At 49.8% G+C, this 14,109-nt stretch overlaps 1 protein-coding gene across 1 annotated transcript in view; it reads left to right on the top strand.

Moving 5' to 3' along the window:
- SERGEF (secretion regulating guanine nucleotide exchange factor) overlaps positions 1 to 14,109 on the top strand; it is a 184,276-nt gene that overhangs the window by 42,094 nt on the left and 128,073 nt on the right. Inside the window, 1 exon segment of the mRNA XM_028517714.2 lies at positions 6,215 to 6,381. Within this exon segment, the coding sequence (XP_028373515.1) occupies positions 6,215 to 6,381 (167 nt within the window).

Raw genomic sequence — 14,109 nt, 5'->3', positions numbered from 1 at the left:
AGAGCTGACTCTGTGGAGGGGGAGACCCACATTAGTCAGACAGTCCTTCTGACTTATAAACTGACATCGGAGCCCCCGAGGTGAGGAACGTGGTTCTCTGAGGTGGCTGCACAGGGACTCTGCTCGGGGGTGAGGGCTCATCAGAGCTGAAGAGTGAGTGACAACTGATGACTAGGTGAACGGGGTTGGGGTGGTGAGACAGCTGGGACTGAGGGGGGCAGTACAGAGGCCTCAGGGAAGAGCGTGCTGGCGCTGCCGCTTCCAGTGCCCCAGCTCTGGGCTGTCTCCTGCTTGCATGGAGGGTTAGCTGGGTGGCTCCGGCAGTTCGTTCTGTGTGACCAGTCCTTGGCTATTGTCACCAGGGCCTTTTCCCAACATCTCTGTCCATGTGGCAGAAGGAAGGATGAGCTACAGAAACAAGGTTCTTAGACTTGAAGGCAGCGATTTTCAAACCTTTTCATCTCACGGCACATCCAAAACATCTTTCTTTTTGCCTGTCTTTACCAGAACATAGGTATGATTTTGATTCATTCATACCAGGCAGCTGTTGTATTGGCTATTGTCATTTTTTTATTGGACATCCTAAGGGAAAAGAGGCCAGTGCCCCTGACAGAATAGTCAGGCATCGCATGTTTCAAAAACTCTTGCAGCACGCTGGTTGAAAACTCACTGCTGTAGGGACTCAGAAGGGATCACCCTGAGAGTAACTGCTGTTTGTGAGCAGAGGGATTATGATGAACTCATAGGTAGGGAGCAGTGTCCTCCATGGTATGGGCCCCAGAAGGCCTCGTCGCAGCCTAGAACATTACCTGGGAGGGACAGAGAGGCTGTGTGGCCTTTTCTCCGCCTGACCTGTGGGTGTCCTTTGCTGACACCCACTTCTGTTTGCCAACAACATCGTGGTATCTTTGGTGGCATTCTGTTCCCTTTTGGGTCAAATTCTGTTAAGGAAATGTGGATTATTCCTTATATTACATTGTAATCTATATTTTTGTTTCTTTTTTAAAATTATATTTTTCAATTACAATTGACATTCATTCAGTATTATTCTATATTAGTTTTAGGCATACACACAGTCGTTAGACAATTATGTAACTTACAAAGTGTTCCCCCAATAATTCAAGGACCCTTCTGGCACTGTGTGTGATCATTGCAGAAGTATTGACTGTATTCCCTGTGCTGCACCTGTCCTCCTGACACCTTCAGGACCCCTTTCCCTGGGACAGGGGGGAAATCCCTTATCGCTCCAGCGCTCAGTTTCTCGCTGTGCCTGTGGCAGTGGCTCCTCACCTGCCTTTACCTCCAGTCCAGGTAGCCTGCCCAGGGAGAATGAAGGGCAGGATGCTGCCCCCTGGAATATTCACCAACCACCCACCTTCCTGAGTATCCTCGACCTCAGGGTACTGCCCCCGCCCCCCTCCCCAGGGCTTTGTACCTAGCTGTCTTTCTCCTCGTTTACTTCTTTGTGTTGACTGTTTGATAAGATGTTTGCTGAAGGTCTCAGAAGCATTCGGTCATTTGGTTTGAACTAACATTCAGTGATTCTCATTGCTGGGAACCCCGGTCTAGCTTCTCTGGCCATTTGTCTATTTCCTTTACCGGCACCACTGCCTTCCCAGTGAGGGGGAAACCCCAAAGTCTCAGGGGCGCTGTGTCTCCTGCTCCCTTCCCCTCGCTCCTAGCTGGGCGCCACGCCTGGCAGGTTCTGACGTCTTCCCCTTGTGATTCCAGCCTCCTTTCGGTCCGGATGCACCTTAGACTGTTGCTGTAGGGAATGTCCCCTTCTTCCTTCCCGTTTCACTCACTGCCACTGAGAACAAGGTGAGTGCCTTGTTCCTTGCCGGTAAAATGAGGCAGGTAAGAGTGCCTGTCTCGTGGGGTTGCTGGGAGGGATAAACAGGAGACTATGCAGAGAATGTTTAGAACAGTGCCTGGCGCAGAGTAGGCGCTACGGGAGTGCTGGCTATGAATGTGATTATTACTGGAGCCCTCCAATCCTTTGCCAGGTGCACCATTCCAGAATGTTCCTTTCATTGGGCTCCAACCCTGTTCAGAAATCTGCAGCCTCCTCCTGGTCTGTCTGTCTAGCATGGTCTGCCTGTCTAGCGTGCCAGACCAAATTGCCATGGTATGGGAAGAGAAAATGGACTCCTTTTACATGTTTTTTTAAAATCTCATTCTTTTAAATTTTCTACTTTTTGAGTATGTTTACACTGTATATTTTTTGAGTAAGGATACATTTATAATTTATAAATGTATGCAAGACACATTTATATTTAAAGTGTAGTAAATAAATATACATAAATAATAAATGTATAAACAAACAAACAAATGTGCATATGGTGGTGGTGGTTAAACATGTGTCACTGACAGGGCCGTGCAGGCGGGTGAGCTCGGGGGTCCTGGTCGGGAAACCGAGATCCAGGCTCTGAGCCCGGCATCGCCCTGGGGCTGGCCCCAGCCTGGCGGCCCCGAGTCCCCGGCCCGTCCCCCTTCCTCATGGCCCTCACTCTCTCTCCACCTGCCCCACCTCGTGCCTTTGGATGTCCATCATTGCTCACCCCCTCTTCCTGTTCCTAGAGGGTTTTCTCTCATTTTCTCATCCAGACGTTCACCTTGTATGCCACTTGCCCCATCGAGCCTGCCAGGATCATTCTAGCTTGAAATGCTTCCTCAGGCTCCCCGGGCCCCCACTGTCGATGCTGCTCATTCAGCCCCCGCTGCTTTCCACCTGGGGCTGGGATCGTTGGCCGTGTGCATTTATTGGCTCTGTAGTCCTGTTAATTCTCACGTGGACATGCCTTTAAATTAGGTTTTGCTCGCTGGCTTCATTTTGACCTATTTGTCATTTATCATGTATCTGGAGACACATACCTACACTTCTTGAATGATATTAATGTATTTCTATTTTATCACAGTAATATATAATTTCTTTTAAAGATTTTATTTATTTTTATTTTTTAGAGAGGGAAGGGAGGGAGAAAGAGAGAGAGAAACATCAGTGTGTGGTTGCTGGGGGTCGTGGCCTGCAACCCAGGCATGTGCCATGACTGGGAATCGAACCTGCGATGCTTTGGTTCGCAGCCCGCACTCAATCCACTGAGCTACGCCAGCCAGGGCTCACTAATACATAATTCTTTGAGGAAAAGATGCATGTGTGACATTTGTGATCTGAATCTTCCTAGATTTGAGGGTGTGCTTCAGCCTGAGGCAGACATTTATCTGCAGGACAGGATTGGGCATCTTTTTTGTGTGGATTTATTGTTTCCTTTTACCCCAGGTGGCCTAGAATCCTTGTGTTTAATGCCTGCAGTTTAGTACTTACAGTCCCGAGTTCTGCGTGTCCTCCTGGGAAGGGTGGGAAGCTGGATGGTACACAGAACGTATCCATTTAATCTGGGCCCCCCCCCCCTCAAACACTGTGAGGACGTGTCCCATCGGCCAGGTGTTGTCAGCGTGTGACGGTGGTTGCGTTAGCGTTGGGGCGCCTGCCGGCCCCACAGTCGGGAGGCGCAGGCTTAAGTTTAGGTTCCTCCGCTTGCCGGCGGTTTCCACTTGACCAAGTAAGTCACTTCACCTCTCAAGTCACTTAACCTCATCTGGAAAATAAGCTAACTAATGCATACGTCACAGAATTATTAGGAGGATTACGTGAGAGAGTGCCCATGAATGTGCTAGCCCCGTGGAGGTGGTCAGTCAGCGTCCACTGAAGAGAAAACATAAAAGCATCTCCTCCATCTGCTGTGAGTGGGCTTTCGGGGGTGGAGTGTACTTTGGGGGAAATAGCTTCAGAAAGTGCAGCTCTCTGACCGAGCAGGCAGGCTGGAGACTGAAGGCTGGACACCAGGCGGGCCTGGTTTCTGGGCTTGTCTCTAACAGGATGTCTGTGGCCTCCCCAGGGAGCATGAGGATTAATTAGTTAATCTTTGTAAAGCACTTTGAAAGTGAAAAGTGCTATGTAAGTGGAATGGCTGAATTGCTATCGGAGATGTAATAATGGTGGCACCATATTCTGGCAGTCTTGCCCATCTTGGATATCAATAATCAATAGCGGGGAAGGTTCTGAGATGTTTTACTTGATAAGAAAGGATTCAGTGTGGGATTTGTGATAACACAGTTCTCCTGCAGAACTGCAGATAGCAACTTGCCAGTTTTTCCCAGCAGAGGAAGGTGGGGTACCTGAAGAAACCACAGTCTCCTTGTCTGGCTGCTTGGGAAGCTCCCTGCTAGGGCGGTCTGCTTGTAAATCTCAGCCAGCTCAGGCAGAGAGACAGTTTTCCGTTTTTGGATGCTTTTTGGGTCCTGGGCACGTGGGATTTCTGGGGGTCTGACCCTATAGCAGTGAAGGCAGAGTGTTGAGTGGTTACCTAGTGATGTGGCCCAGTAGGAATAAGCAACGTAGAGAGGTGTCATGGGCTCGCAGAAGGAGAGGTGGCCCAGCCGTGTGACCCTGGGCTGCTCGCTTCTCTGAACTTCAGTTTTCTCAGCTGTTGGATGGGAACGCAGTAGTCGATGGTGCAAGGATCACGACGGCTCATGGGAGGCGGGGTCTCACCCTTTCTGCGGAGCACGGAGGGGTCAGGAAAGCTTTCGTGGGATGGTGGTGTGTGAGCTGGACTGCAGAGGTTGAGCCGTTGTTTCTCAGATGAGGAACGTAAGGAAAGGGCGTCCACGGTGTAGAGGAACCACGCACATTGGCCATGGGGTGGGGACCCACTGAGTGGACCCACTTGCAGTTCTTGGAACTGGCCCGCTACCCCACGGGTTGCCCAGACTTTGCCCCCTTTTTGAAGAAGCTCAGAAGTGGGGTCCCCGTGAACGCCTTGGCATCCGTGCTGGTGTCCGGGAGGAGACCGGTCCTGAGAACCGCACCCGGCAGGGCCCTGCGTGCCTGCGATGCTGACATTTCCCCCGTGCGTCTGCGGTTGTTTTTCAGCCGACACTACGAGCCATATGTTGAATGTGGGGCCAGATGAAGCTTTGATACTAAACACAGAGTATGTAGTGGATTTGTCTAGAATTTAATATGCATTACTCGGTGTTTTGTCTCTTAAGCAAAGTTTTTCTTTGTTAAAATAAACATGTATAAAGACTTTATACAGCGCACATGGTTATGCATATTTATTGCAGAGAATCTGTTAATAATCTATGCCTCATCGGATTTTGCATTTCTGTTGAAATAACAAGTGTGGCACTTGGTACAACTGAATGAATTTGGTGAAATTTCTCTTATCTGGGAGAAGAAAGGCCATTTCTCTTTTTCCAAACTTCATTTTCTTCAATCATCTTCAGCACTGGCCGGCTTCCCAGGTGGTGCATCTGGGGAACCGAATGCTTTCCTGGCTGTAAATGATTTTGTCTTTTTTCCTCCTCGCACTCCCTTCCCCAGCACACAGAGACGCTTGCCTGGGGACTGTTAGAATTGCTCCTTTGAGTAAGAGCATAGACTCCGAAAGGGCCTCTGATGTGACACCGAGGGGAAAACACAGGAAATTGGCCATTAATGGAGCTCAGAGTCAGGCCCTAAGAGGTTGTGACACAGGGCAAGTCAGGAGCAGGGGCTGCTGGGGGGCCTGAGGAGGTGAGACAGAGAGAGAGGAAAGCCTGAGAAGAGACATCCGGGTAATGTGCCATGAGGTGTGGGGAGAGAGAGGGTGGGTGGGCCCTCTGTCTGTGTCCTGGTCGTGTCTGTGCTGGAGCAGGAGCGCGGGCTTTAGAGTTGGTCTCTGTGGGGCCGAGCTCTGCTGCTCACCACTTACCTGGTCTCGAGTGAGTTATTTCACCTCACTGAACCTCAGTTTCCCACACATGTAAAATGTGGATACTTGTACATTTTTTAAAAAATCCTCACCTGAGGATATTTTATTACTGATTTTAGAAAGAGAGGAAGGGGGGAGAGACAGAGACAGAGACAGAGACAGACATTGATTGGACGCCTCCCATACGCACTCCAGCCAAGGATTGAACCTGCACCCTTGGTCTGTGCCCTGACTGGGGGTCAAACCCACAACCTTTTAGTGTGCAAGACGGTTCTCCAGCCAACTGAGCAGCCACCTGGCCAGGGCTGCCCGCTCTTTCCTCACAGGCAGACAGGAAGGCCCCTGGTACGTAGTAGTCGGTACTAAGATAAACGTTCGCACTTTCTCTCGTAATTCAGTGCCTATTCATGAGAGCTGTGGAATGCAGCCTTAACTCAAATAATGTTTGTTTTTAGAAACGGGCAAGGTGTTTACCTGGGGCCGAGCGGACTACGGTCAACTAGGGAGGAAGCTGGAGTCTCCCGAAGGCCGGAAACCAGAAAAGCAGGGCCCCCCGCTCCGCTGCTTGGGACCGCAGAAGAGCACGCCTTCGTGTCTGCACTGCCTAACAGGCGCGACTGAGGTAGGAAGTGACTCTCCAAAGATGCCATGCACCTCTTTTTCTTGTCTTTCCGCAAAGCGTTTACCGAGTGCCTACTGTGTGCATATATTCCAGACACTGTGGTAGGTTCCACGTAGGAATCTGAAAAGGGTCCTTGCCTCAAGTTGCTTGTGGTTTAACATGGTAGAAAAGGCACTTCCCCAGATGACTGCATGGCAGGGCAGGTTGTGTGTAGGCCTTTGGGGAGGTTCCAGGTGCTCTGGGTCTACTTCAGGGATGAGCAATGAGTTCAGAGTGCAGGGAGTAGGTTAGGCTTTGAGGAGGACGTGGCTTTGGGCTCTGCCTTGAGGAAGGGTCCAATGTGAGCGAGCAGCTGTAGGTGAGGACTTTTCGGGTGGGCACAGCAGCTCAGATAGAGTCACAGAGGTAGGAGAGTGAAGAAGGTGTTCGGGGGACCCCCAGAGCATGGGTGTCTGTGGGGTGAATGCAAGGTGATGCCAGAAAGATGGGGTGGGGCCTGATCAGGGGGCCTTTATACTGCGCTGAGTATTTTGTGCTTCTGTTTCTGTTTCCCAGTGTAGAAAACATTGTAGTTCATTTGCTTATCCAAGCCCCTGTAGTTCCCGGAACTGTCTTGAATTTCTACATTTAAGGCAGGAGCCTTAATTTCTCCAGGGTGTGCGCTTCTGTTACTAAATTTTACTTTACTGCTGTTCTTAAAAAAAAAAGAAAAAAAAGAAAAAAGCCTTGGTTTGAGAGAAGAATGAGGATGGCCACAAAGGAAATGTGCCTCTGAACCCAAGCTGACTTGATAAAGGAATTCAGTTTTCATTCAGAGTCTGTCAGAAAAATTAATAAGCTGGTGAGACTTCTGTAATTAGCATCAGACTAATTACAACCCTGCCCATACCTACAGGGCTTCCCTTCCCCCAGGGCCTGCCTGGCCTTCTCCTTCTGGGTATGTAGGACGGTCTCCATTCCTGCCTCACCTCTCAGCCCTGGGCCTCCCGGGCCTCCTCTCAGTGCTGTGCTGAGTCCGTCTGTCCTTTCTCTCTTTTTCTTTAGTTGAGGGGCACTAAACAACACTGCAAAGATAGTTTGGACATGGGAATAATGATAATAATAGTAATAGTAGTAATAATAATAAAACCACCCATAATCTTAACCACCTCACACAATTACATTTCTTTTTTATATATATACATGTACATCCTTTACAAAATTATTTGCAATATTTTGTATTGTCTTCATTATTTTATCACAACCGCTTTGTTTTTCTTGGTCTTTAAGATCATTTGAAATGGCCGTTACATGGTTGGAAGGTTCTGGGATTTTCTAAATCACTCTTTGAGTGTTGGACATTGAGATCATTTCCTGTTTATTTTTATGTTTTTGGCACTGTGGTGGACTCTGCAGTGAATGCCCTGTTGAATTGTTCCTTGAAGATGCAGTCGTAGGGATGAGATTGCAGGAGCAGAGAGGCCACGAGCACCTTTGTGACTTGCGCTCTGTTTCTCTGGACGCCGTTTGAGAGAAGTCGCCTCCACCAGCGGTGGGTGGGGGTGCGCAGTATCTAAGCCGGTTTTGTCTGCTTAGTGAGTTCAGGTGCAGAGACGGGAACATAAGGCTTTAGACTCTCTTTGCTAAGACTTTGTGATCAGGTAGCGTAGCAGAGGCACAGAAGACTTCGTGGGGTTTTTTGGGTCTCTGGTTTCAATAGCAAGGTGAGGATAACATCTACCACAGAAGGTCATGCATGAGGATTACTCGCAAAGTTCTTGGCACGTGGCAGGAACTCACTCAGTTATTGTTGGGCCCTTTGTCTTCTTCCCCTTTGAAGCCATTTAATGCCCTGCGGTGGCCACGGTGTGCAGCACTGTGACGGACATGGCCAGTACAGACATACAGCCTGAGAGCCCGGCAGTGATGTGGCTCTCATTTAGCTTCTTAGCAGGGCAATCTGAGGAGTCGGCTTGGGCCCGGTAGCGGCTTTCCTTCAGAGCTCCCCTCCATCTCCTCTCCAGCCTTGGGGGTGCTGTTGTGTATACTCGCTGGTTTCACCGCAGGTTCAGACTCCAGGTTCAGACTCCAGAAACAGACACCGCTGTTTCTGTTGGTAAGCAGGCCTGGGAATGATCTCCATGGTTGATGTCTAGGTCTGACTTATCTGTCTGCCTGGGGCCCGGAGCCAAACCAGTGTGAGCATCTAGAAGCTGTTAGGAGTAATTGTCAAGTCCAAGTGCCGTTCCAAGCCCCATTCCCCTTGGACATGACAAGGTATTATCCTGGTGGGAGCTTGGCTAGGGAAGTGTGGACCTGAGGAGTCAGGAACAGCCTTGAACTGAGGTGATGATTCCTGATCTTGAAGGACCTGAGAGTGGCCCTTAGCTGACCAATTGCCTTCTTAATGTCTAAGGGATAAGCTGAGGGAGGAGTGAGCTGTCTGGGCTGGAGCCTCGGGTTGGATGTCTGCCCAGAAGGGTCCAGAGGGACAGCCAGGCAGGAGGGGAAAGCACAGGTCGGTGGAGTTGGACTGTGATGTAAGCATCTCTTCCTGTGAACACAAGAAAGCAGATAAACACAATGTTACCTGGTGGTTGTTATGGGCCAGGCAGTGTGCTAAATGCTTTCTATGTATTATTTCATCTTCTCAGTAAGCCTGGGCACAGGTTATACTCACAGCTTTACGAATAAGGAGACAAAGGCTCAGAATGAGAAGTTACTGGCCCGGGGTCACACTGTAGGTAAACAGTGGAGCTGGGACTTGGACTTGAAGTACCAGAAGCTCACAATTTTTTGTGTGTAGATGAAGTAAAATTGCATATGTCCTTTTATATGTGTATCTTCACCTGGATGAAAGTTCTGGAAGTCTGAGATTCAGGGTTTCTGATTCTCTGAGGGTCTCATTATTTTTCTCTTGAGCTGTGTCTCATCTGTGGCCTGAGAAAGACTTTGAGGTTTTGGACCCAGTGGACCTTCCTTTCCTGTTCTCACAGTAGTGACGACTGTATGTTTCATGCACTGTCAGCTCTGCCTTGGGTACTGGGCCTCTCTAGCCGCTCCTGGAAAATTCTAGGGGTAGCACAGTGGTTGGGACTAATCCCCCATGCACACGTCAGCGTATGCGGGGACAGGTCTGCGTGCTCCTGGACAGCAAATATGCACTACGGCAGCTTTTCGCTTTCCAAGCCCTAAGTGGGGCTGCTGCCTGCACATTTCCTGTGGAACATTGGCTCTAAATTCTACCCAGAGATGGAAGCCTGTATTTTATAGTCCGGCAGAAGTGTTTGTGCTCACCTGGTGGGCACGTCGGGGCTCCTCCAAGGGTCTGAGGCAGGCAGAGCCAGGTACCTAGTGTGTTGGTGGATCCATCAGGAGACCTGCTTGACTGAGGGTAGACAGCCTCTGAAGGACAAGGGCTCAGTTGGGAGTCAGGAGATCTGGGTTCTAGGTCTGGTTTTGCCCTGACTCAGTGAATTTGGGCAAGCCCCCTTTCCTCCTGCACCTCAGTTCCCCCCATACGTAGGTTGGGGACGTTAGACCAGGTGATTCCTAATGTTTCTTACAGATCTTAAGAGTCCATTTCATCTGTGACTCTTACTTCATATAATGATCACTCCTTAAATTTGTAGTGACTCCTGCCACCGGAGTCCCTCTGTGTTGTAGCCAACATCACTTAACCCCTCGCTGCTGGCTCATCTTTGGCACGTGAACCAATGTTAACATTTGAGGATGTTAACCAGTCTAGAAGTTCCAGGCTTCAGTCTCACTTGAGCTTTTTGCTCTGCCATTTCGCCTTGGCTCTGTTCTCTGCCCTTGTTCCTTGTCCCCAGGGCCTCCCGTTCTAGTTTAGGTCACTGAGACTTAGTCTGATGCTCCCACCTGGTCCTCCCAGGACTTGCAGTTTGGTTTTGACTCCCATTTCTGTGGCTCTGCCCTTACTGCCAGGGGCAGGCTGGCCTTGGTGACACCACCTTCCTGGCTTCCCCACCCACTGCTGCCTTCGGGCTCTGCGTGTGCTGACACACCTTTCCTGCTCACCTGAGCTGGCCACACAGTGGTGGTGGGTGGGGAGGTAGATACAAAGATAAAGGATACCTGTCTCTGCTCTACAAGAGCTTCCAGGTACATAAATAAATCCTTACTATACAGAGTGAAAGTGTTATTAGATGTATGTTAGGCCCAGGGAGCAGTGAAGATGGAATGATTTATTCTGAGGACACTAACAAAAAGAAGTATTGTTTGAACTGGGCTCTTAAAAATGAGCAGGAGTTTAGAAAAGGTAGGATGACATTCCAGGCAGAGGAGACAGCGGGAGCTAACACCATGGATCTGACTCTGCTTTAACTGCTGGTGTAGTCGGGATCCTGCCTGTTCCTGGGGTCCCGCCTGGTGTTGCAGTCTGGCCGCCTGTCTAGCCTGCCTCTTCGCTGCCATCCATTCTTCTGCTAGGACTACCTGTCTGAAGGAAAACAACTTTCACATAGGTGATCTCGTTTGATCCCCGTGCAATGCTGTGCAATAGGCCAGAATGGGAATGGTTATCCTCGTTTCATAACTGAGGAAACGGAGGGCCAGAGAGACTAGCTAGGGCTTGAGAAGACCTGAGGCGAGCAGCTTGATTCTCGGTGTTTCTGAGGGTCTTGCTCTGGGCTCAGTCTGCAGCCACGGCCCTGAGTCATGTTGCTGGTTTAAATTCTGCCCACGGTTGGTTGAGGAGCACCAAATCCCAGGGAGGGAGCTCAGGGTACACGTGCACGTGTGTGCACACGCGCAGCCATTGGAGCAGGAGCAGGAAATGCGGAAATAAACAAGGGTTGAACCAGGAATTGGGTAATTGTCAAGCCCAAATGCCATCAGCCCTCCTTTTGCTGCAGGACTAAAACTGTTTGTTGGAGGATCAACCTGTGCACAGGGTCTAAGTGAAATCTGTCAGAACGAGTGGGAAAGGAGCTATTTTTAGTCTGCAGAGTCACTCACTCAGCTGTGTTAGCTGAGGTTTGAGCCAGTCCCCTACGCTTTCCACAGTGTTATTTCTGAAGGAGAAATACCACTTGAATGCTGTGTAAAACCCATTAATGAACCTGGAAGTTTCCAGGGCGTCTTTGTCCTGCAGCTCCTCCGGAAGGCTGCCTTTCCTGAATGACCTTCCTCCTTTCCTATATTTAATGCATTTCTAATTTTAAGTTTGTGTCAAGACCGTGGGACTTTGGTGCCCTAAATAACACAGAAACCTACCACCAGCAATCAGCTGAGTCCGGAGGGCTCTCACAGAATGGAAAACAGCCTGATAAAGCATTTCCAAGTCGCTCTCTCGTAAGTGATTGCAGCATCACTGCCATCCTTCGAGGAGCAGGAGGTCCCTGAGACCACGGGCCGGGGCAGCCCACGCCTTCCCAGTGCAGCAGGTTTCAGAGGCCTCTGTAAATGCGGGAACAGGGTTCACCCAGAGGCTGGTTCATTGGAGATGAGAAAGGCTAGCACCTGTGTGCTGTAGTTGCTGACCTGACTGGAGAAATAACCCAAAACAGATCTCAAAGCAGTGGACTGGATTTGTCTGCGGGAACACTCCGAAGAGAGAAAGAGCCACCAGACAGGGCTGTGTGCTGTTTGAAAGAGGTGGTAAAAGGATATGACACAGAAGCACTTATTTACTGTCTGCTATTTTCTCGTTTATTTATATTTATCATCTCTTCTCACTGAAATACAAGATCTAGGAAGGCAAGGGCCTATCTCTCTTGCCCAAGGCTGTGTTCCCAGAGTCCAGAATGATTCCTGGCACCTCGTAGTGCTCAGTAGATGTCTCCTGACTGAATAAATGAACAGTGGACGAAAGGAATGATATTGGAGGTATGGGCCCCCTTCCCCTCTTTCTCTCTCTCTCCCTACAGTCTGTACTCCGCAATCCCAGGCCCGTTTGGGGACAGGCATTTCCGATTTCGGGCGTTTGGGCATCACTGTCCTGCAGAGCCAGAGAACAGACCCTGTGACGTGCTCAGGCGACCCAGACAGTTCTTACGAAGTCTGTCGATGCGGAGGCTTTTATAGTCTGTCCTTTAGCACTTCACAGTTCACCAAGTGCTTTCACGCATATTCATCTTTGGCTTTTCTTCTTTTACTCAGCAGATGCTCATGTACGCCTGTCTGTCCGAGCAGCGCACGAGCCGCACGGGGGAGCAGAGACGAGTGGAAGAGTTCCCGTCTCAGGGGCTTGTGAGCGAGCGGCAGGGCCCAGATAAATTCGTGGCAGGATGAGCAGACTGTGACAAAGGCTGTAAGGGAGGGTCTGACAATGAAAATATGTTGATCCCACCCCTTCCTTGTGTCCTTAGGGACTTTCTCTCTTATATTCAGTCTCTCTCGTTCTGTTGGATTCTGCAGGGTTGGGGTGGGGGGCGGTTGGGTTGGGAGGTGGTGACTAGAAAGGCTTCCTAAATTGGAAGCATTGACATTAAATTAGTTCTCCAGGGAACTAATGTGAAGTAACAGGGGAGACTTGGCAAGAACTTGCATTAAGAGGAAAGCAGAGGAAGAGCAGCCAGAGAGAGACTGAGTATTGACAAGAGAGGGAGCAGGCAAGCCAGGAGCTGCAGTGTCTCAGGAGCCAAGGAGATTTCAACAGGAGGTCGGGGAGGTTGAAGCCAGAACAGACCATGGGACCTGGTGATTGGGGGGTGCCATGTCACTTCAGAGAGAGGCTGAGGCGGCAGCTGAAGCGGGGAATGAAAGGGTGGTGGAGACGCGGGCTGTAGGTGTGAAGACCCTTTCAGGAGATTCGTGGTCAAAGGAGGATGAGAACTTGAAAGGAACTCAGGAACTTGAAAGGAGAGCCTGGTCTGAGTTAGTTTTGTCAGCTTGGGCGGGGACTGGAGCGTGTCAGAAGGCTGCAAGAAAGGATTAGAGAGAGAAAGAGAAAAAGCTTGAATAAAGAGGCAAAAGGGAGAGGGGTAGCTGGAGCGAGGCCCCCGAGGAGGTGAGAGGGAAACAGGGTTGAAATCGCTGCGAATGGGTTAGTTCTGACAGGCAGGAAGGACACTTTTTCTTTCAGCACAGGAATGAGGTAGAAAGGCCAGGTGAAGACAGACGTTCGCGGTGGAGGAGAGAAATGCCTCCACTGAAGTGTGTGTATTCTTTGTCCTCGTGTTACATCTTAGTTTTATTTATTCGTTCAGTAAGTGTTTACCGCATCCTACTGCGGGCCATGCATAGTGCAGGGTGCCCAGAATTCACAAAGACCAAGTTGCTGCCCAGTACTAATACAGCATTTATTAGTAAAATAGTCATTATTAATGTGTCCATCCCTGGATCAAACTTGGAGTTCTTTGGGAGCAGTCAGTGTCTCGTTGATCTTTGTATAACTAGGGCCGGACGTGGTGCCGAGGGAATGATCAGCAGAGGTATGTTGGAAATAGTGTGAGAGCTCCTGCTAGGTGGTTTCAATCTTCCTGGTTAGGTTGAAAGCCAAATTGCCTGCCAGCCTGATGAGGTTAGTGTGGGGAGGCCTCCAGCACAGCCTGGTAGCTGCCTGGAGCAGAAGAAGACCTTGTTATTGGTTCTGACCTCTGAGTGGTGGGTGGGGCAGATGTGGCCTCAGTCATTCTAGAGGGGAGGAAACTGAAGTTCAAAGAGAAAGTCACAAGTTCAGTGCTACATAGCACATGGCAGAACAAGGACTTGACCCTGGCTTGCAGAGCCCTCATTTTTCTCATTGCTGGCTCTGTACACCAGCAGCTTCCTCTCTGGACAGTC

Source organism: Phyllostomus discolor, chromosome 6 (genome assembly GCF_004126475.2).
Source record: "Phyllostomus discolor isolate MPI-MPIP mPhyDis1 chromosome 6, mPhyDis1.pri.v3, whole genome shotgun sequence".
Lineage (NCBI taxonomy): Eukaryota > Metazoa > Chordata > Mammalia > Chiroptera > Phyllostomidae > Phyllostomus > Phyllostomus discolor.
Note: the sequence above shows the minus strand (reverse complement) of the source record. Positions and strands in the feature narration are given on the sequence as shown.